At 41.1% G+C, this 24,753-nt stretch overlaps 1 protein-coding gene across 1 annotated transcript in view; it reads left to right on the top strand.

Annotated features, from left to right (window-relative positions):
- Positions 1–24,753, top strand: part of LOC125897378 (cadherin-22-like) — a 395,305-nt gene that overhangs the window by 261,467 nt on the left and 109,085 nt on the right. The window contains exon 5 of the mRNA XM_049590690.1: positions 20,915–22,030. Coding sequence (XP_049446647.1) covers positions 21,800–22,030 — 231 coding nt within the window. The 5' untranslated portion in view covers positions 20,915–21,799. The remainder of the gene's footprint in view (positions 1–20,914; positions 22,031–24,753) is intronic.

Genomic DNA, 24,753 nt, shown 5'->3' with positions numbered 1-24,753 from the left:
AGGTTTGGTCCTTTCTGACCACAATCTGGCCTAATGGGAATCTTATGGCTGAGTGCATCACGCAGCGCACAGAGTCAGGATGTATGGCCACCTAGTGAAAGCATTCCAGCAGGAAAAATGAACTACACTGAGAAGAAAAGTAGAGCCATATTATGGGGGGATGATGGGAGGACAGAGAGATGGGGGGTGGAAAGGAAACAGTAGAGGTTGGCCATAAAAAGGAAAAATCAACAATTTGTTTCCTTTTTATGAGACACAAGAGTTCAGGGTCTCAGGTTGTCTTTCCAAACATTGTTTTTATGTATAATATATAAAAGTTATTATTCATAATTGGCTGAAATATACTGACATCTATTTAATGCTGGAAGAAGATGCCTCAGCACACAACACACGGTGTACAAAGCGGTGTACAGTGCTGGCATTGTTTTTTACTTTGTACATATTTACTGTACTCGTTGCTTTGAGGTTTGAGATTGGCTCTTGTCACAGCATATTGCTCTTTGGATTCACACAGTGATAAAGAGGAAAGTAAAATAACCATGTTACTGGCTCCAAATTCCTCTTGAAATGTTTATTCCTCTGAAAATATTAAAGGATTAGAGATTGTATGTAACATGATTACAAACAAAGCAGCTGAAGTGTGATCAAAGTGAGGGGAGAGAGTAAACACTAAACAGACTCATACACAGGAGGCGGAAAAGGTGAGGGATAAACAGAAATTATGAGACGGATTAAGAGATTACTCCTGAACGGGATTTTTTTTTTTCATTAATGAAAACAAAACGTTAGCAAACTATGAAAAACATGCAGAGAAAAACGCTTTTGAGGTTTTGCCCATGATTTTATGTTGTGAGAGCTTAAAGGGACAGTTCACCCTAAATCAAAAATATATATTTCTCCACTTACCTGAAGTGATGTGTATGGCTCTAGCTGGTTTTAGTGTGAGTTGCCAAGTGATGGAGATATCAGCTGTAGAGATGTCTGCCTTCTCTAGAATATAATGGAGCTAAAGGGCACTTAGACATTTGAAAAGCTCAACAGCAATGTCTCTTTCCAGAAATCATGACCTGGTTACTCAAGATAATCCACAGACCTTGTTGTGAGCAGTTTCATGTAGGAACTATTTTCTTTCTACCAATCTAAACTCGCAAACAGTATCATCACGCAGACGGAAGTGTGCATCTACTCATGGACAAGAGGCTTGTGACAGCTCAAAGTGAACACATCAATGGTGTCGTCCTCGGCTGAGATGTTACGAGCTAGCTCAGTGGTGCTAGAAAGAAATAAGTACAATGGTGTGTCTCAAATCACATACTTCCATTAGTACACTTCTATGTAGTATACTGTGTGCACTATGTACTCATTGGCATAGTGCACAAATTTCAACAGGGTAGTGTTGTCTCAAAGTAAACACGGCCGTTGTGCACTCACCGGAAATGACGACCGCAAATTAGCTAGTTAGCAAACTAGCATTGGCATTTGTGTTATTGTTTGTGGAACCAAATCATTACAGACTGCTAAATTAACCCAATAAACATACTGCTGGCTTATACCTGACAACAGTATAGTGGTGCTTAGTGCAAAAAAAAAAACTGTAAAAAAATGTATTTATACAATGCAGCGACGTTCACGGTCGCACAGTCCTCAGCCGCTATTTCCAGTTTGAAAAGTGGCCCCTCCCCTCACGCTACGTAGCCAAGATGGCGACCATTGAGGGCGAGAAGTGTCCATAGTTCCACACTCAACTTCTTGACCGTTTTCAGTGCACCATCCGGGTACTCATAGTGCACTGCATTTTTCCATACTTCTCAGTGTGAACGTGTTACACCTTTAAGAATGACGTTGCAGCCGATCCTTGGTGTAGCACATTAAATTTTATTCCTGTAGGAACGGTAACAAAAACACATCAATATCAGTCCTTTGGCGTCTGTGTTGTTTCTGCATTGCTCATACGGCCTGACGTCTTACTCTGCTAGTAACTGACTTATCTCAGAACACACTTTACAAGTTAAACAAACAGAATCAAATTACAGTCAAACGATCATGTAATAATTCATCATGTAAACACCTTCTTTTTTAACCAAAAGCACCTATCTTTAATGAACTTTGTTTTTAACTCCATTCATCCTCAAAATGAACTGTTTTACTTTTTAACTTCACTTATATCTATTTATTAATCATTAGTATTTATTATTGTCTTTGTATAGTCCTTGTTCACGAAAAACAACAATGAATTAAATGCAGAAATCACGTTTCTCATATTAACTCTTATTTCTAACTGTACAAACAAAACCCATGTTCAATGCGTCTTTTCCGCTCTTATTGTGAAACTCACAGGAAACTGTCTACTGCTCGTCGTTCAGAGCCGTCATGCGCGCGAGCTTCCTTTTGCCTAACACCGGCGCTGTCGGCCGTTGCTCTTTCACATACAAATAAAGCTTTTATCGAACTGTTTTCACATCGCCCATTAGCGCGAGTTACGTTCAAACTATCATCTCTGTTCGTGGTTTCGTTTACTGTTGCACAATTGGCAGTTTAAAAGACAGTTTCACAGTTCGTTTTCAACATCCGCGGCATTGCCCGCCATATTGGACTACTATTCATTCATTCAACAAGCTAACTCGTCTTCATTTAAAGTTACGTTCAAACTCATTACATGTCACCGTCACAGTCTAAGGCTTTTACACGTTATATTATCCCCATATTTGATTCTGGTTATGATTTCTGAACCGCTTACCTGTAGGAACGGTAACAAAAACACATCAATATCAGTCCTTTGGCGTCTGTGTTGTTTCTGCATTGCTCATACGGCCTGACGTCTTACTCTGCTAGGGGCTGGCGTCAGCCATAGACACCTGATGCACACAGCACCCTCTGCTGACTCAATATTTCAGCCATGTAAAACATAACCAGATCTGCTATTAAATGAATGAAATCACACAGGAAATCCCATTACAGTCCCTTTTTAACGTGTTTTAAAGTCCTTAGCTGTTTTAATGAGTTTAAATTTTAAATGGGGGGCAAGATATTTGAATCAAAATATTTGAATCAAGTCTTTAAATCAAGTCTTTAGTGTGAATGTCTCTGAAAACACTTTTAATGCTTTTGTAAACACACAGTGCCACAAACGCACTTATGCACTCAAAATATTAAGTGTAAGTACAGAAGTACAAGATCTGAGCCACAGCAAAGGTCTGTGGGTTATCTTGAGTAAGCAGGTCATGATTTCTGGAAAACAGTAAATGACAATAGTATACCTATAAGTAAAAGTACTAATACCACATCATAAAAATACTCTGGTACAAGTCATGCATTCAAAGTGTTACTGAAGTAAAAGCATGTAACTAAATCAGCAAAATGTAATTGAAGTATTAAAAGTAAAAATACTCAATGCAGAAAAATACCCCTGTGTTGTTTGGTTTGTAGAAATGTAGAGTATAGTGAGAAATGCCATCACAGTAACCCAGAGCCCAAAGTGACACCTTCTCAACGTTTCTTTTGTTCAACCATCAGTCCAAACCTAAACATTACTGACAGTAAATCCAAATTTCCAGAACATCTTAAACAGAAAAGCAGCAAATTTTCACATTTAAGAAGCTATGATTTTATGTAGTGAGAGCTTAAAGGGACAGTTCACCCCGAATCAAAAATGTATAGTTTTCCGCTTACCTGAAGAGTTATTTATCAGTCTAGCTGGTCTTAGTGTGAGTTACAGAGTGATGGAGATATCAGCTGTAGAGATGTCTGCCTTTTCTTGAGTATAATGTAACTAGCAGGCTCTCGGCTTTGAACTCAGACATTTGAAAAGCTCAATAGCAATGTCTCTGCTCAGTTACTCAAGATAATCCACAGACCTTGTTGTGAGCACTTTCATGTTGGAACTATTTTTTTTCTATGGAACTACACCAAAGCCATATCATCACACAGAGGGAAGTGTGGCTCGACTCACGGGCAGCTTGAGATGTAAACATCAATGGCGTCCTCCTTGGCTGAGATGTTACGAGCTAGCTCAGTGGTGCTAGAAAGAAATAGTTCCTACATGAAACTGCTCACAACAAGGTCTGTGGATTATCTTGAGTAACTGGGTCATGGTTTCAGGAAATAGACGCTGCTGTTAAGAAGGGCTGAGTTAAAATAAAAGATTCAGCCAATTCAAATCAATCTGCATTTGAATGACCCGATATCAATTCATTAAATCCAAGATCGATCTTTTAATATACGCTTTTCCCCATGGACGTGTGAAGCTTTAATCCTGTTAATGTTGCCCGTGGTAAACAAGCCACAGTGCCAAATTATTAACAACTGAAGTACTGAGAAGCTCCAACGTTACGTCTGTTTTATCTGTAACTGTTAGTTTAATTTTTTACATTTGGATGGTATTTATTATCATGCTGCAGCAGCCGCTCCTCTTGCTGTCTGTGCGTCCTGGCTGCCACGCCACTTTTACGCACACTACATCTTGTTATATCGCACGATTATGCATGAATTCGCGAGATCTCGTGGGTCCTCGTGACTCCCGCTGTCCGGTGGAGCTGCACCACTCCGCACAGCAAACACAGCCGGTGGATGTTGACGGACGGAGGAGCACACAGCGGATAACCAGCGCAGCCGTTCCACAACAGACACGCATCCAGTGGAATTCCGGTGAAAGTGTTACTAACAAGCTGAAACAACAACTGTTTATGTCTAACGGTTTAGCTTAGTTTGTCTCGTATCTTAAAACTTACCGGTGGTGATGTGACCTGGAGAGGAGGGGACAGCAGGATTTACAGATACTGACTGATGTCTGTGTTCTTTGTTCTCTCTAAATTTCACTGGAAATGCCGCAATGTGTCCCTAAAAAACACCCAGTTTTGGTGCCAAAATCACAACTGGAAATGCCATTATTTGTCACACCCAGTGTTAGTACTGTGATTTCAGGAATATGATTTATTGTGTTGACATTTTAGATTTGTTTCCAGTGAGATATTGAGTTTATATTGTGACTTTGCTGTTTTAATATTACTGTTGCTTCTCCAGAAACATTTAGTTATAAAAGATTCAGTTTTATTCATGTTCTAAATGTATTCTTTTGTAGAAATAACCCCTTGTAAAATTCACAGAATTAGTTCTCTGAGAAAAAAATTGGTATTGTTACTGTAATATACTCTGGAGTTTGTCAGCTGTATTTTTGTGGCGCTTTGAGCATCACAAGCTGAGTGCCTTCTAGTTCCATTATGTTTGAGAGAAGTCAGACATCTCTACTCTGATAACTCCAGCATTTGGCAACTCACACCAAAACAATTTAAATTGATAAATAGCACCACAGGTAAAAGGAAAAATATGTACTTTGAATTTTGGAGTGATCCATCCCTTTAAAGAATCTTCACCGGGCTCTTACTGATTGCTTTCACTCTTGCAGGTTCAGTACACTGTGCAAGCATTTATTTAAGTGTCAAAACACGATATGCTTGGCAAGCCTTAATTAGGTGTCTTGTTTTTTTCAGTATGTTTTCTTCCCCAACATGAATTTGTGGTTTATGAACCGTTAGTGTGTGAAACACTCTGAACTTTAAACGAGATAGGGTTCAAGAGCAAAGGCAATGTAGAGAAGACAGCTGAGCCAAAAATGGCCAAATTAACACATCGATGACCTTTGTTAAGCTTTGGGAAAGAATACCTTTCTATTTATACGTGTGGTCTTTCTGCTCTGTTCCACAGCCTGTGGAGGATGTGCTTGAATGTACAACAGTGTAGTTTTATTAATTTATTATTTGGTTTTAACGAGCAAATCATTGTGAGTGTCCCTATTATTATATATTATACATTAAGTTGTAGTTAGCTATCAAAATGTCATTGCCACTGAGTCAAGCGTTACAGTAGATTCGCTTTAATAGATGTGGTCAACAAGTTTTGATCTCTAATTTGCATTCCTGTGTTTTAACCTTTGAGCTGCATTTACTCATCTGATTTCCTCCGCTTATTGCTTGCTTACTTGCTTTTGCATTAATTAGATAAAAAACATAATCCTACAGTAAATTCCATCCATATTTTTTTTTTGCCAAAGGGCTCAAGTTCATGCATTCAAGTTTAAAGTGGTATCATTTCCTCTGTGAGTGGTATAATATTACAGATTAAGTCAGTTCTGCTTGGTTGCTCGCCAGGCCCACATATTAACATTCTGCTAAATATTCTTTCACTGAAATAATTTCCAGCCAGCCCAACAACAGCTTAGAAGAGAGCTGTCGTTAGGTAGAGCAACAGGATTGTTTCTTGCAGTCAGGCCAGCAGGGTGTGTGTGGAGTGTGGTGAAGCTTTAGGAGGTAGCCACAGTATGAGTCTCATCAAAATCAGGGTCTTTTGATTAGGATTGTGAATCATTAACCTTTGTCTGGGTAAATTCTATCCAGCTCAAAGTGACGGCTGGACTGGGCTTGTCGACTGACATTAAGGTAGCTTACTGATTTCCCAAAAGCCTGCTTCCAAATCATCAAGTAACTTTGTACTTTCACTTCCTCGCATCGCTGTGAGACTTGACGTCAATTACTAGAACAAAGTAACATCCCCAAAGCCCTCATCCTCTCTCCAGTTTCCCCCTTTGGCTCTTCAATTCAGTGCCTACTACAAACACACTGGTGAATATATCATGTGCAGCTGACAACTGTGGTGAAGTATGATATCGCTGAGGGATGACAAATTGGGAAAAAAAAGAGCAAATTTGATGGCGCATTGCTGAATTTAGCCTCTATACCTACATGTCTATTTTTATGTTTTTGAAGGAACAAATATTAAAAATACTTGCTGAGAAAATTGCTTATCCATGTTGTTGCAGAGTCTCTCCTGCGTGAACAGCTTTACATGCCAGAACAGGTTGCACAGGAAACCTGTGCCCATGGCACAGTATACCCGTTTATAGGCAGATGTTATCAGGACTTCATGCCAAGTGAACCCAAGGCCGGTGTGCAGTAGTGAAGGATTCTTTTGCTCTAAAATGCTCAGTGTGTGAAGTGAATCCTTTCACTCCAGACTACTCTCCTGATCCGTGATGCATCCAGCCTCCTTTCGTAGAAAGAGCAAATAAACCTGTCATACTTGTTCGGCAAGATGCCCAACTTGTTGACATCACAGCAGTCCATCCAACTCGCTTAGTTTCGCATTTGCATTTGGCTGAAAGCCGCTCTGATAGGCACCAGTGGTCTCTGCTTGTCCTGAGAGGGTCCTAAGTATAGTCGGCCGGAAGCTAAGGGCAGAGTCAGAGCAGTGTGTTGACAGACACCAGCGCTCTTCTACCATTCCCGGGCCCATGTGCAATGACAGCTGTCAGCTACCTCGGCCATCACCTGTCTTTCACGGAGACACACACATGCACCTACATGGATGCGTGAACGCACGCAGAGACATGCAGAATAATTTCCGTTGCACACATGCATGCACACAAGCATGTGTGTGTTGGTCGTAACACACACACACACACACACACACACACACACACACACACACACACACACACACAGAATCACAGAGGAGCAAGCTTTTGGCTTAGACTCTTAGTCCGATCTCCCCCTCCAGATCCCACTGCCCTTTCCTTTTTGTTTCTTTCATTCATATGCTACCTCTTTCTTTCCCTCCCTCTCCCGCTCTCTGAGTCTGTCCCCTCTCTCTCTCTCTCTCCCAGCCAAAGCTGGGGATACAGAGTGCCAGCCACCCGTGAGATGAGCGATTTAGTAATTGTGCAGCTGGCAGCCCAGGCATGGGGGCCTGTGCAGCAGTAGTGGACACTGGCATGTATGAGCACAAAGGCTAGTCCAGTGGGGAAAGGAAAGAGAAAGACAGAAAGACAAAGACAGACAGGCAGGGAGGGACACAGAGAGATAGACAGAAACGGAAGGTAGTTAGTAAAAAAGAAAATTGAAGAAAAATTAATGGTCGTAAAGAGGAGGCGAGAAAAAAAAGAGAGTGGGTGCAGGCTCATCTTGGTATGTGGGTGGAAGCTTTTGAGTTTTGAAGAGTAGCAGCAGTATTGGCATGGGAGAGAGGGAACGGGGTTGAGATTTGAAGAGAAAGGGAGGGACGGGGGTGGAAAAGCAGCAATTAGTGTAATTAGGAGACCAGCTTTAGCAAGGCACTGACAATATGTCACCTCTCATTATAACCCATAAGCAAACACAGCAGCCTAATGCAAGGCAGCACCCATTCTCTAGACAGTTCCCTGTGTCAATGCAGATTTTGTTCTCCCCAGTCATGCTCGGCTGCATATCATTGACTTGCCAATACAACATAGGGTTTTGGATTCAGAATATAGAGTCCAGTTGGGAGGAGGAGAGAGAGAGAGAGAGAGAGGGAGGCCCAAAACAATGGTGAGGTCCAACTAGCATGCTGCCGGAGTACGGGATGTTTGGCAGCCAAACAGAAAGGAGCCTGGATCCTTGTTAAACTACACGGGGGCTGATTAATTCAGATGGATGAAATGTGTTAGATGTTTGTGCAGAGGTGGGTTTTGAATGGAGGATTATATGTTGTGGTCCGTTGGAATTGATGTTTGGGCAGTTACGGCACGAGCACGGAATTGTGCTTTGAAGCTGTGGGCGATTTTGCATCCACATTTCATCGGTCAGTTTCATGGATTTTGTTTATATATGATTGCACATTGAACATAATAATACGTTATGTCTTTTTCAAAACAAATACAGACAATTTAGGGAGTACACAATAGAGCCAATCACTTTTCCTTTGCAACGTTGAAGCTGCGGATATGTTTATCATTATTGACTGTTTGCCTGAGTAGCAGGCTCGTCATTTTTTCCCCGTTTATGAATATTTACACAACTTCCATGAGCCAGTACACTTGTTTTCATGGCAGCCCTTCTGCACTCCAAAGCAAATTGTTGTTGTTTTTTTTTGTTTTGTTCCCTTGTTATTTAATTTTTTTTATATATTTTGTCAGTCTCACAGCAAACAGCCTATTAAAACTTTACCATTGCTACATAAATATGACATAAACAGACATGTTTTCTGTTGTGCCTTATCCCCCCCCCCCCCCCCCCTTCCTCTGTGACATGGCACGGGGCCGCTGAGCCAAGTGACTGTGACAAATTGGGATTGGAAATGACAAAATAGGCTATTTAATAAGCATGGCGGAGGGGATTGGACTCTGGTGTCGGGTTCACTCGAATAAGCAGACTGTCTGAACTCCTCCTGGGCCCGGCTTTGATGGCAGCTTTCATCCATCTGATGGGGGAGATTCTGGCAATAGAAGACGGAGCCGGGTCTGCCTCGCTATCTACGGTGTGTCTGTGTGTGTTAAGCTGTGCATGCTTGTGTGTGTGCGCACAGGGGGACGTTTTTGAGTAAATGCAAAATCAGTGCACACATCAATCTGAGGCAGAGATATACTGCGGCGAGAGAGTGGGCTCGGGGGGAGTAAATGTGGCCATGTGTTAACCTCAGGCTATTAACTTCCAAATATAAACTCCTTCCTCCTCAGATAGTAATCACTTGCGCCGTTTTTTTGTCACCGTGGCACCAGGAATGAGAAATTATTATAAGGGAGATCTGCAGCGATATTCCCTAATGACACCAGTCTCACCTGACCTTGTGTGTTTGGGTATGTACAGAGACAATTTTAGTGAGTACATATGTGCAGAAAACACACGGGCATGTTAATGAAACATCATACAACACTCACCTGAGAAAATGTGTTTTTAAAGTCAAACAGGTCGGAGCTGAAAACTATAAAAGAAGAGCAGAGACAGATAAAACCATTTGGAAAAAAACAGGACAAACTGATAAACCTGCAGAGGGAGCCTAACTGGGGAAACCTGCTGAGACTGTTAAGTGGACACCAAGCCAAAAAAAAAAAAGGCAATAAAATAAAAGAACAAATAAAAGTGACAGTGTAGTGCAGAGGAGAGATGGGTGAGGAAGATGGTGTGGATGGGCACACAGCATAGGGGATGATGGAAAAGGTGTAAGGGCAGGGTGACAGGGTAGAGGAGTGAGCAGGAGCCAAAAGAAAAGACAACAAAACAAAGTGACATGGTGAAAGAGGAGAGAGCGGGAGGCGGCAAAGCAATAGGTTTTAGAAGTTGTTGACAGTGAGTTAGACACAGAGACAGAAAAAGACAGAGGAGGCAAAGAGGTGTACGGAATATGGAATAAGATGGTGGAGGAAGGTGAGAAATGAAGAGTGAAGAAGAGAGCTAATGGTAGGATGGGTGATGGAGGTACAGGGAGAGTGTGAGTGTGTGTGTGTGTGTGTGTGTGTGTGTGTGTGTGGTGTACACACTTGCATACATCAACAAATCTAATGTTTATTTACTTACATTTAGTTTGCATGCATATATCTGTGTGGAAAAAAGCGTGTGCATTTTTGTGTCCCTCAAGTGTGTCTGTCAGTGTGTGTGTGTGTGTGTGTGTGTGTGTGTGTGTGTGTGTGCATCTTTGCATACTTTGGGTTTTTTGATTATACTAGCCTCCCAGGAAGGAAAAAGTTTCAGCCCAGCAGAACATTTCTGACCAGCTCCAACACACACACCGATGTCTGTAAAAACATGAATTATGAATTAAAGCATGACATTTTCTGCTAATGCGCATTTCAGTCCTGTGAGGAATTTTAGATTTCCCTGCCTCAAAACATTGCATGGTTCGAAATTTGCTTCTAGGCTATAATTCACAGCTGCACTGCACTCTTGGGCCACTCCAGTGAAGCTGTTAGTGACTTGTCACGTCTGAACTCAGACCTGTACCTTCTTCTGATGGGGAGAGACGACCACAGACCAAATGCTTCTGTTTCAATAATTATGATTGCCAGTGAGACACAACATCAGTGTACACACATAGCGTTACGGCTTAGAGACCTTGAACCACAGTACATTAGCTATGTTTTCGTAAGCAGAGAATGGGTATAATGCAAGTGGACTCATTTACCTTCATTTCTCACTTGTGTGAACCTCTGAGAGCTCATGTTGTGATGCCCTGTGGATTCCATTTTAAAGCTTTGTCTATTAGTTGTAGCATTTTAATAATAAAATACTGTGTATGCAGATCAGTCATGGGCAAAACCATATGATAAGTATCAGATGTAAAATTGTCTCTAAAGGGTCTGTATATGACATAAGCCCCTTTTCCACTGTAGGAACTTTTCTCATTTACCCGGGATTTTAAAAAACCTCTGCGCGTTTCCACCGAAATTACCCAGGTAAAAAACTTTCCCTCATCCCTAAACTTTCCCTGAAAAAAGTACCTAGTAGGGGGGTAGGACTTTTCAGATTACCCGGAATTCTCGAGGGGCAGCACGGGCAGCCACTGCAAACTTTAATTCACTTCTACAATCTCCCCTTCGTTTCTGTTTTGATTAAAGATGGGTACCGAAACCCGGTAGTAAATTAGCCCCCACTCTCTGGTTCCCTCCTGGTTAACACCATTAGCTCTGTCAGCACTGTTGGTGTTATTTAGCACTGTTTATGTAGTTTTGTGTGTCCAGGCAACTCATACACTCTGAATTCTGCATGAAGCCCATTTAATTTCGAAGGAGATGTGTGTTACTGTATGATTGTTTACTAAGGCTCTGTGAGGCTCAAAGCAGGGCTTTGAGCTAAATGCCAATGTCAACATGATAACATGCTCACAAAGACAATGCTAACATGGTGTTTAGGAGGTGTGATGTTTACCATTGTCACATCTTAATTGTGTGATGTTTAACATTGTCACATCTTAACTGTGTGAGTTAGCATGGCAGCAGTTTTGCTAACAGGGTCTGCATTAGTTTTGCAGGTATATGATTATAAGCCAAAGTATTGGACATTAAAATTATGAGTTGATGATGATGACGCTAGATTAAAAGTCATCAGGATCTATCCTCTCAGACCCTTGAGGTCTGTGCCAAATATCATGGCAATCTTTTTTATGGTTTTGAGATATTACACTCCAAACCCGAGCTGTCAGTCAGCCAATACCTGAGTAACATGGGGGAAACCTAAAAATAGTGCTCTCTACTCATCTGTCCTGCCAGTACATTAAGTGATCTGAGGAGGTGTGTTGTCATCTACCTGCTTTGCCAGCTTTTGTGGCATCCATAGAGTCTGTTTTTTGCAATAATTGTCAGCGCCTTAGAAATGAGCCGGCTTGATCTGCTTTACTCTGAAATCACTGACAATTGTAACAAATCATCGCAGAGACTGATTCATCATTTTCAACCCAAGTTAAACAGCGTTTCCCGTCAAAAAAAAAAAAAAGGAAAAAGAAAAGAAGCAGCAGCCTTGTATACTTCACTCAGTAATTCACAGTACTCATATGCACTCCACACAACTCTCTGAAGTGGCATCTAATCTGATTGGTCAGGGAAGGCACAATAGAGAGAAGAGCGGGCTAATGGCAGAGGAGAGAGGCAAAGATAACAAGCTTATCACAGTGTGAAACCAGAATTACTGCCTTGCGGTTGTGTGCCTCCGCCAACCAGTCAAGTTGCACTTTACATCCATGTCTGTACAGACACGTATATGTAGTGTAGACTGAAGGAATTTCATTGTTATTAAGTGTAATTTTTGGGGGGTGAAATGGAAGTTATCACTACACTGACATGTATGATTCCAGTGAATAATTTCTGTTGAGAAACATGCTGTCTTTTCTTAGAGACTATTTTTACAGAGGAGTAGAGAGGACTGGTAGAGAGCTTCATCACATGCTGCAACAACAGTCACCTGAAGCTCAATTTCAGCAAAACCAGTAGGCTTGTACTTGAGTGTTGCTACAGAGAGGCTAGAAAATCTAAAACATGGATGTTTCATGCACATGTTATAGCTGGCAGCACAGAAGATCTATGCAATCAGCACACTTTCAAGGTGGACACCCAAGATTAGTGTCACCAATTCAAGTGTCCAACCAGGTGTCTCTCCTTCTGCTCCTGAGTTATGATGTTGAATAATGGCCAGAAGAGTGATTTTGCAGAAGATTATGATGTCACGGTGAAGTTGACCTTTTGGATGTAAAATGTCATCATTCCCTCTTTTTATTCTTTTAGACATTTCTGTGAAATTTTGTCATAACTAACCTATGAATTATTGAGTTATGGCCAAAAACATGTTTTGTGAGTGACCTTTGACGACCAAATTCTAATCAGTTGGTCACTGACTAGAGGTGGACGCTTGTGCCAGATGTAACCTTTGCTATAGGTGTTGTGACATAGCATTCACGAGAATGGGGCGTGAGGTCACAATGACCTTTGGCCACCATATTTGGACCAGTTAATTCTGACATCCAAGAGGATGTTTGTGCCAAATTTGAGGAAATTCTCAAAAGGCATTCCTGAAATCTTGTGTTCACAAGATTGAGGCAGACAAGCCATTAACACAATGCTTTTATCTACAGACTTTGTCAGCACAGAGGCAGAAAACAGTCAGCAGAAACTTGTTTTGGAGGCAGACTGAAATAAACCACCAACCAATCAGCTGGTTTCTCAACCTCATTCAATATCTTACCCTTACTACTGGACCTTATAATGGCTGCATGGAAATCACTGCAATTGATAAAATTACCAGAAGTTCCATTTTTTTTCTCTTTTAGTTGCTCAAATAATTTCTTTTGTGTGTTTTATATACTGTCGTTCTCTTTCTTTCTTATCTAATCTGAAATTATTCTAATTTTTTAAGATATAAATGGTCAGGAATATGGATAGATCAGATGTAGGTTTCAAAAATATTTAATTCAGCAACACATGAAATAGCACAGTCATCTTGCATTGTTATGATGAAAAAAATAGATCATTGGAATAAGTTATCATCTGTAGTGTAATGTGAGTTGATGAGGTGGGGTTACGACTAGGTAGATGGGTAGGTTACCAAGAGAGAAGTGGATACGCTCCTATATATTGTAATGGCTTTTTGGCTGATAGGTGAGTGTACTGTGAATGGCCAGATCAAGAGATGGGTATAGAGTGCCCCAGGAGTCCTAACACCAGGAAATGAGTTTGCCTTTTACCAAACATGGTTCCCCCATCTCAAAGTCAGTCAATGGGTGGGTTTATCAATTGGTTTTTGGTTAGATGCCTGACATAAGGTTTGTGGTTAACACAAGCTTTTGAAAAAAACTTTAAAGAAACTTTAAGGTTTAGTTCTATGGCAAGTAATTTCCCCATTTATGAATTTTGAAGCTTTTATGTGTCTTTTTAATTTTTTTTTTTTTTTTTTTTTTTAAATTTTATATACTTTATTAATCCCCGAGGGGAAATTCAATTTTTCACTCTGTCAGTTACACACAGGTCCGAAAGACACACACATGCACAAACTGGACCTATACATGCACTAAGTGGAGAGATGTCAGGGTGGGCTGCCCATAACAGGCGCTCCGAGCGGTTGGGGGGTTCGGTGCCTTGCTCAGGGGCACCTCGGCAGTGCCCAGGAAGTGAACTGATACCTCTCCAGCTACCAGTCCACGCTCCATATTTTGGTCCAGATGGGGACTTGAACAGGCGACCCTCCGGTCCGGTCTTAAAGAAGGTGGTTGCGGACAAGTGGCTAAATTAGACTACAGAACATAATCACGCCGACCATGGCTTTACAGCCTTGCTTGGGTAGAGATGTTATGTCATGCAACCGTGGTGTAGTTTGTTTAGCTTTTTACTTCTGGTGATTGCATTTAGGCTTCAAAAATCATGGTGCTCATTTAAGATTATCTCAATGAACAGAACATTTATGCATCATAAACGTTTGTTTGCTACATCTTTTTTGCTACAGTAATCCAAAATTCAATGGGATAATCCCATAGGCTATTGACTGCAGAACCAGGGAGACACTAACTTCTACGTCCCTGGAGCACCTATACCCGTATACCTGCACATACCTTCCACCTCAACATAATATTAGTTTCTCAGACCATAGAAACATGTTTACTTCCAAGCTGAGTAAAAGATACAGAGACAAAAATATTTATTTGGGATTAGGTGTTTAAAAACGGCTACAATATTTCAGTCTTAATCCACCTGTTTGCCGACTGCTGCTTTAAGACCGGTTTGAAAAAGAGCATCATGCTTTAGCTGCCTCACTCAGCTCTCTCTTTATGTTGCTCCTGTCTTCTCTCTTTCATAGCAGTCACAGTGTGCAACAACCATTATGAAGCTTTATTTGTAAAGCTGTATTAACCGTACCTTAGCATAGTCATTAACCTTTTACAGCTGAATACAATCAACACTTAACCCATTACAAGCTCCAGGATGTATCTTATGTAATGTGATGAAACCAATTATCAGCAGTATACTAAAGACTCTGTCATTACACCTGTATGCATTAAAGGATGATGGTTACAGCACACAATGACCACACAAATATGGCAGCTATCAGATGCACTCTACACTAATTGAGATTTTTTTTTTTTGAGTCATCCTTAGTTTCAGTTACATAATTACTCAGTAAATCATCAACATCACAATTTTGAATTCTTATTTACTTTTTTTAAGCAGTTTGGAATTTTTATGTATTTATAGTACCTTTATTTCACCAGTAAGTCCCATTGAAATCAAAAATGTTTTTTACAAAAGAGAGCTGGCCAAGGTAGCAGCCATGCAAAATCACAGCATGTTAGAATACAACATATGCAACACGAAATATACAGAAATGTGCAAAAACAAACAAACAAACACAAAAAACCACATCCCTCCTTTATGATGCTCTTAAATCCATTAGTAGATATGAAAGTTTCTAATTTTAGATATTTTTGCAGATTATTTTATTCCAAAGGTGCATGATAGCAAAATGCAGTTTTCCCCACATCTGTCAGAACTCAGGGTACATTAAAAAGCACCCACTTGAAGGAGCGTAGCTGGTTACTACCAGAGCTAACAGAGAGGAGGGTACAAAGGTGAGCTGGAAGTTTACCTAGTATCCCTTTGTAGATAAAAATATACCAGTGCTGTTTTCTCTGATTGGCCAATGATGTCCAACTCACCAAATCATAAAGAAAGCAAAGTTGAGTAGGGGACTTTGCATTTGTAATAAAACATAAAGATGCATGATACACTGAATCAAGGCTTTGTAAAATGGGGGAGGCTGCATACTTATTTAATATGTCACCATAATCAATCATGGACAGAAAAGTAGGGATTTTTGGCATTGAAAGAAAAACAAGATTTATTTGTAAAATAAAAGAAAGTCTTTACTTTGAGCTTCCTTACTAGACTAGCAAGTACATTAAATATTAGCTTGTGGTCAGTCCAAATGCTCAAGTAATTGTACGAGGGCACCTTTTCAATGATTTTACTCATGTTAAAATCATCAAGCAACTGTAAAAATGCTTTTCAGAAGACCATGAACTTTGTTTTCTGAGCTTTAAAAAACAATTTTAAACTCAGCAAAGCAGGAGGGAGGACTTCAGATTATGTTTATTTTAAATAACCATTTTATTTAGGATATTGTGCGATGTATTAAGTGATTTATTAATTCAAATGTTGATTATTTCTTAATATTATAAAATTTTTGGTCAGAGCAGTATGTTAGTCCAAGAGGGCAAAACGCCACAGATTTGAGCCATAATGGCTGCTGTTTGTACGCCCCTGGTTGGACGCATTGTTACACACACACACACACACACACACACACACATAGCTACATGGTGTGCTCGGATGCCTTTGAATGTTTGTGCGCGTGTGAGAGTGTGTGTCGAAGAGACAGAGGGGGCTGTCTGCCGGCCATTGGCCCCATGCCTATCAGTTCGCAGTGATCAGTCTTGCCTGGCTGTCGTCTGTCCGCTGCCAGCTGTCAAAGGGCGTGCTCTGGGCATGCCCACTGATGAGAGGCCGCAGCCATGCTCTAGAATCAATCCAGGACTCTAATAGGTCACGTATGGCTGCACAGTGCTTGCCAATAGCTTTGGATTGGAGAATGAGTAGAGGAGGGAGTGGGAAGACATAGAGGAAAGAGAGAGATACACAGGGAGAGACAGATATGTCAGACATATTTTCATCATCAACAACAAGTTTTGGCCTCTGCTGAAAAAGAAAGGGCAGTAATTGACATGCTGTTAATTTGCCTTCGCTAGTCGAGGCTTCTGACTCCCCTGTAGTGATGGCCAAATTTGAGAGAAACCAGAACACACGAACATATTTTTTTCTTTTCCTCGTCTCCCCCTCTGACTCATTACAGTTTCCTACTTCTAGACCTACATGTAATTATGAGTAAATGTGTACACACTTAATGAAATTCCCCAAGTGGGAAAGCAGAACAGAAGGAGATTCATTGGAGGAGTGTGGATTTTGTTTTTAGATACCAAACAGTTGGTGCTCAGCAAATGTTTCAGATTGCAAACCAACTTCTGGGCCATTGGTGCACGCAGGGATAAAAAAAATTGATACAAATGCTCTCTAATTAAACATATTCAGACTGCCTGCCGCACTGTTAAGTCATCATCTACAGTACTGTGAGGGAACAGGGAAAGTGTAGATAGGCAAAAAACGAATTAATTCTATCCTCCCAACGCTGTTTGCCTTTGAGGCACAGAGGAATAAACAGTATGGTTTTTTTTTTTTTTAGTTCTTTGAAGTTATCACTCCACAGCTCAAAAATATCAAATTGGAAACTTGAAAAGAAATATTTTTGATCAATTTAAGTCAAGCCAGGGACTCAGATGGGTTTTCTCTCCTTTTTTTTTCTTTTTTATTTGATCGACCGTCATTCAAAGTGCAACAAGAGATTCACTCCTTTTTATCTCGATAAATATATGTAATGAAATTTTCACAGTAAAATATAAACCCTTAATTTGAACTTGAGTCGTAGTTGACTCCTACACGATGTGAAGCATTGAGCAAAATTGTACCGGCTTGCACGAAGTTATCAACTGGTAAATGGACTGCACTGGCATAGCAACCTCTCAAAACGCTTTTACACTACATGTCACGTTCACCCACTCACACACTGGTGGTTGAGGCTATGGTACATGGTCCCACCTTCTACTCAGTAACCACCCACATGCTCTCACACACTGACGGAACAGCCATCAGGAGCAATTTGGGGTTCAGTGTCTCGCCCAAAGATACTCCGACATGTGGACTGAAGGACCCAGGGATTGAACTGCTGATCTTCTGATTAGTGGATGACCCGCTCTACCTCTAAGTCACAGCCGCCCCATACTCACTATGACGTGATTACTATGTATCACTGGGACATACTTTACAAAAAATAATGACAATAAAAATGCTGTGTGTTTGTCAATCCTCTGATCTGCATGATCTGGCACCTGCTTGTTTATTGTCAGACATCAGACCTGAAACAGCACTGTGTTAATAAACTGTGTTGGCGTGTTGCTTCAGATAGCAGCGATGTGAAATGAAGTAAGATCCAGGAAGTCCAGCATGCAGAATCCCAGCCACAGCACAACAGTTTCTACCCCTGTTAGGCAACATTTTACATCTTGCTGTTTAACAACACAATGGGGGTGGCCTGACTTCAGAGGGACACGGTTCTGCCTCGGCAAAGAATGATAATAGTGTGTCATCTCCACTGCCAGGCAGTGTCGATTGGCCATCATCCTCTGCAGGGGCAAGTGCTGGATCTTAGAGACGGGCACAGGGCAGAATCAGAAGAGCCCAGTCGCATTCTGTCTAACTGCTGTCAGAGCAAAGCTAGAGAATGCTGGAAAATAGGCCTATCACTGCCAACAAGCACACTCCTACTGTTAGTGGACGCAGGCAGCGACATGCTCAGTGCCGAGGCACACAGCGCACCACTGGTGTTCGTCTGCCGTGCCACTCAGTCCAGGGCACAATGGGGAGAATGTGTCTGTTTAGAGAGACAAAGTTGTTTATGATGGTTGAATTGTCTCTGTAGAGTTCAGCGGTGTTAGTCTAGTCCCAAAGGAATGTGTACGGGGACTGGGGTCAGCAGCCATTTTCTGCCATCCAGTAGCTGTTGGCAGACTCATCATTGATTGGCTGACCATGAACGTGCAGTTTTGGTGAACGTGGCTTTTGTGGTCAGGTGTGGTCATGAGGTATTGTATACCACTCATAACACTGTTCGCACAGTATCTTACAAAAAGTTGTATGAGGATACAGTATACACATATGTATGACGTGCTGAATTAGCACTCCCCAAATTATGTCACATACTTAATGTAAAGTTACAAATTAGGTTTAGGGAAAAAAAAACATGGTTAGGCATCTTTAGGCTTCGGCAAGTAAAGTTACATAGGTTAGGTTTAGGAAAGAAACATGGTGATGATGAACCTTAAAATAACTCAGAGCTTACTTGGTTTTACACACATTTTCCCCTCAAATACAACATGCTAATGTTATTAGCACTAGCTGATGGCTAGTATAAATTAGCCTTCCGACTAGCGGACATTTCCTCCACTCGTGACACCAGGGACAACAGCAACATTTAACAAAGGTAACGTTACAAAATTCGGCTCCATTACAACTTGTAAGGTTCACTGACAAAAAAACTGTCTGTCTCTCTCTCTGACCCTGTTAGCACAAGCCTATGGCATTTTACATTGAATAAATTAGCCCAGCGACAAGCAGAGATTGTATTCTTTTAAGTCTGCTTTACAAAGACTTGTACAATACTGGAGCACCATTCAAGATCACTATTAGTCACCTTACAAGTGTCATATATTATCTGTGATTGCTGCATGTCTACTTATTTGGTGTACAAATGAACCCCTACATCACACACCATATGTAAACCATATGTACAGTAACATCACCAATATGTTATATGTGCAAATCCCCACATAGTTCCTCCATTAACAGCACCAACTGTACCATGTGAACGAAGCGGTCTAAGCTGTTTAAGTTGCTCCTGAAGTGTTTGCTCTGGAGATTGGACACCCCCAGAGCAGTTGATTTCCAATACCACGGACATTGCCTTGACCAACAGTCTGAGAAGGAATTATTTCCGGAAGCTCCAAGCACGCTACCGGGCAGGAGGAGAGTGAGATTAGAAGTCCTCTCCCAGCCAGCGGAAATACAATAGGTTAAACCACCTGCTAGCCCAAGGAGCTTTTCTTTGACTGGTGTTGCAATCTTCCTCTCTTGAGGTCGTAAGGCCAGAGACATACTAAATGTTATTGTTTCTCCTTTTTCTGTCACCCACCTTTTGTTCTGAATGTTTCAAAGAGACCATTAATCACACCCACAGCCACCCACAACACAGTCTGTCTCGTTCCCTCTTTTAATCTTTCACTCATTATTTCATTTTTTGCAGTTTGTTCTTTCGCTTTTTGTCTGGCTCTTTTTCATTTACCCTCCCTCGCTCTGAACTCTCTCTCTGCTCCGTCTGCTCTGTCTTTCTGTCTAACCTCTGAGCATGTTTCACAGCAGTTCGAGGACCGTATCTGCTCCCCCCCTACCACTCTCCAATGTTTGTCTGAAGTATTAGGGGGTTGTTGCTTTATTGGATAGAATTAATTGATTAATACTTTTATCCAATTAGTGCTCCCTCATGCAATTAATCAGCTGGCTGATGTTAGGGCCGCTCCATCAGTCGGACGAAAGGCAGACAGATGCTTTGGGTCTGGTGTGTGATGAACAATGACCTCTCTCTCTTGCCTTCCCCTTCTCTCTCACTCCCTCCTTCCCATTTTCCACACACCTGGTTTCCTGTCCTCTTTTCACTGTTCTACCATCGCTCTCCAGCTCGCAGCACACTGTTAGAATTCTTGCTGAACACAAAAATCGCTGGTGGATAACAGTTTCCCTCAGATAATCCCAATAAAACCAACATATTATGGGTTTTGTGGCTCAGAAAACACAGAGGTAAAAGAAAGATGAACAGAATAAAATTGCAGCACATTGAACACTATTCATGCTATATTAAATAAATAAAGAATTGATGTCATTGTAAGCCCCGACTGATTTTGTGACCCAGAAGGACCTTCAAAAGTATCAAGTTCATTCCCAGATTCAGCCCATGTTGCAATTACACCATCAATTTTCTTTTCTGTCTTACAGGTTTTGTCCTACTCCTGCCTTTGAAGCACTGATGGAGTTGTCATGATGGCCAGAGTAATACCGTAGGACCTTTTGAAGAATGAACTTTCCAAACCACTGGATTGTTCTGGAAGGAAAAGCCATTGAAGATCAAACAAAATCACCGACAGTAAAATTAGTTGGCCTTTTCTCAGTTCAAGGATTCTGCTTCAGGAGGCAAAACTATTCATGACTTTTCAGGAACTGGACTACAGAAGAGTTTTCTTTGCAAAAAATACTTCATCTTCATATTAAACCACCCGAAACATGCACCAAACATCGGAAGTGGCATGGCTAAAGGTGAAATCAGATGCACTAAAGCGATAAAAACGACAAAGTCAAGAATGGATAGAAACCATCACTCTTGAGGGGTGCATTCCTTGCTGCCATCTTTTCCGTCCCCTCCTAGTTTACCCACTGATCAGTGAGACAGTCCATTAGTATCTGTTGTTCTTGTCACCCTCAGAAATTCAGCTTGAAAGACATTTTCCAAAGTGTGTTTGTTTCGCTATTTAGGTCATAATTTGAAAAATTGCTACAAAGGTGGAGCAGATACTGTAAAAGAATCAGAATGACTGACCATGTTACAATACCAACAGATACTCTGCAGGTGGTAGGAATCCAATATGCTCCGTGACGTGCCCTGTATTCAGCAGATAACCTCAGATTTATTTGTAATCTCATGGATTAACTTTCAAGTTCTCGCACAGAGACCTTTTAAGTTTGCCCTTGTGGAGTTCTATTTGGTATAAAACTACAACTGAAAAACTCTTCCGGTCTACATGCATCTTTTATATTACATGTAGACCCGGGCTGAATTTATTCCTTTTTTTCTTTTCCTATTTTTTTTTTTTTTTTTAAATCAAAATGCCTCCTTCGCGGACAGTAGGAGCGTGGACACTGCTGGCAGCATTGGGTTTTCTCAGCTGCTTTAGTTTTGGCTGGTCCGAGGCCTCAAGGACTAGTGGTTCGAACTCAGGAGGGAGTAAACAGGAGCAAGGACCCTCGTCATTGGAACGAGTGAAGAGAGGATGGGTGTGGAACCAATTTTTTGTGGTGGAGGAGTACACAGGGACAGAGCCGCTCTACGTCGGAAAGGTAAGACATTTAATGTTACAATGTAAATATTGTAAGAACTGTGTTGAGTCCTTGAACTGAAGGGATTTCCTATGATCGGTTTTCAAGTTGCAGTAAAATGAGATGTCTTCATGCTCCTGTCATCAAGATGAAAACATTATTGATAAAAGGCTTGCCCACTCACATTAGCTTGAAGAAGCAGCAGACATTTGTCTAATGAGTTGAATTAAGGTCCAAAGCAACAACTGTTTTTGTTGTCTGAACAGCAACTCAACTGGTTCCCAGTGGCAGATATATGTTTATGGTTTAATTTACTATATAAGAAGATACAGAAAAAACTTGTCAGTTCTTATTTTACATATAGTGATCCACACAAGTTCAATAAGACACTAAAATCCCTGCACTCAGAGTAATTTGTGCTACAGTGACATGGGTTTCCATTGTTGCTGTCGCCTACTGATAATTGTATCTGAAGTGATTCAAAAGGTTACACTGAGTAAATCATTTTTAGAAGTGCATGAGAATGCCACTAATGTATGTACTCCAAGACCAGTCTTATCATTTATGTGATTGCATAAAATGACAGCTCCCCATGAAAATCTCTACATAGCAATCCACAATAATAATCTCGACATGAACGAGTAAATCTTTTCACAAAGAAATGAAAAGGATTCAAGCTTTGCTATAAGAGAAGAAAGCTCCAAATGATTCACACTGTAGAATACCGCAATACCGAATAATATTGTTGAGCAGTTTTGTGTTTGAAAAAATACAAAGTTTTACTTACTATGGGAGTACCCAGTGCTGTATCGGACAATTTAATTAAGATATCAGCATCTACTACCATTTATGTCATTGTTGGTAATTTTCCATTACATTAATTAAACCCAGTGCACAAATACACCATAATTGCAATTACTGCATTTTGATGTGGAAAAAATAGATTCATTAAAGGTGCAATGTCTAATGCCTTGTTACATTCTCTGAACTAATGGAGGACAGCATTTCACCTCCATGCCACCTAGTACAAGCACTCTTAGTTTCTTTTAGTCTAATAAATAAACAAAATGAATTCAAGAAAGTAAACATCCTCACATCTGTTTTCTTTATTAAACAGAAAAATACAACTGTTCACCTTCTGAACTCCTTGTTAAATCATCATAAGACACACTCTGTTAAACCTCTACAGAAACATTATACAACTCATCAAAACCATCTTGGTTTGTCTTTCCATTTTCTAACAATCACCAGCTCTAGTTTGATTTTAAAAAAAAAAAAAAAAAAAACTTATTTCACAGAGTGAGATGTGAAAATGTGCTGACTCCTGCTGCTCGCTGAGCAATGGCTCCCACTAGTTCACCGGAGGCAGACCATTAAATTAGCAAAAATAAAAAAAAACAATAATCAACCCAAACAAACAACCGGCAATGTATTCAGCCATTGCCTAATCCTACATTCATGCCCTCGGGGCAGCTTTACTTCTTCCTCCTCTCATGTTGGACTCACAGCAGACTGGACACTGTAATGAATCAACATCACATCCGGGTTACATGTCTATTGCAAGACAAGACAGGCCATGGCTAGCTGGTTAGCATGCTTATCTCAGTAAGATATCTCTATACAATACATGGACATCTTTGACAAAACGTCAAAAATGTTAGTTCATTTTTTGAATGTTTTAAACTGAACTTCTGGCCATATCTTACACATTGCACCTTTAACTTTGAAAGGTCTGATCGCGTGCACCCCGAACAGTAACCACAAAGGGTGCTCAGTGAATTTTGCACCATAGAAATAAAGATGCATATTGGCCAGAATTGTTACCAAAACTGTCACTGACCTAATGATTAGTGTAAACACTACTGCAGCATTAAATGGATAGTGCACCCAAAAATGAAAATTCAGCCATTATCTACTCACCCATATGCCAACGGAGGCCCTGGTGAAGTTTTAGAGTCCTCACATCCCTTGTGGAGATCGGCGGGGAGAGCGGCTAGCACACCTAATGGCAGACGGCGCCCCAGACTAACATCCAAGAACACAAAATTGAAGCCACAAAATATCTCCAACATGCACATTTGTAGTGATCCAAGTGTGCTGCAGCCCCAACATAAAAAGTTGTTTCGAAAACATCATTTGAACTCTGTTTTTAGCCTCACTGTAGCCTGTAGCTCTGACTGCTTCTCTATGCTCCGCACTCACGTGTGCGCGCACATGTGATGCACGGTCTCTGAAGAGCAGCAGTCTCGTCAGTACTGATGTCCAGATTCACAAGTACAGGCATCGCCAATTCCCAGTCTGAGCAGCAAAGACCTTCCTCATCCGTTGGCATTGCTTTGCATTTGAAACAGCTACACCACCAGGTTTCCAGTGCTCGACTCCGGTATTCTGCGGCTGGCTGAGGCTCATGAGCTGCGGCGGCTGCTTCGTCCAGTAGCCTGACTTCCGTGCGTATACTTGGGCTCAAACAAATACGGCTCAACAAAGAAATGCTGTTCCTCCTCAGTTTCAAAGTCTTCAGACATGTTGGGCTGTCCTTTGCTAAAAGACCGTAGTGCAAATTATCTTTTAGCTCTGTGGTTATTGTTGTCTCTCCCTGCGGTGCATGTGTCACGTGATGTAAACACAGGTAAGCAAAGCTCATGCTGTCACTGGTCTCGCGCAAGCGTGCGCACGTGAGCGCGGAGCACAGAGAAGCAGTCAGAGCTACAGGCTACAATGAGGCTAAAAACAGAGTTCATATG

This window comes from Epinephelus fuscoguttatus, linkage group LG1 (assembly GCF_011397635.1).
Source record: "Epinephelus fuscoguttatus linkage group LG1, E.fuscoguttatus.final_Chr_v1".
NCBI lineage: Eukaryota > Metazoa > Chordata > Actinopteri > Perciformes > Serranidae > Epinephelus > Epinephelus fuscoguttatus.
This window is presented reverse-complemented; position numbering and strand designations above follow the sequence as displayed.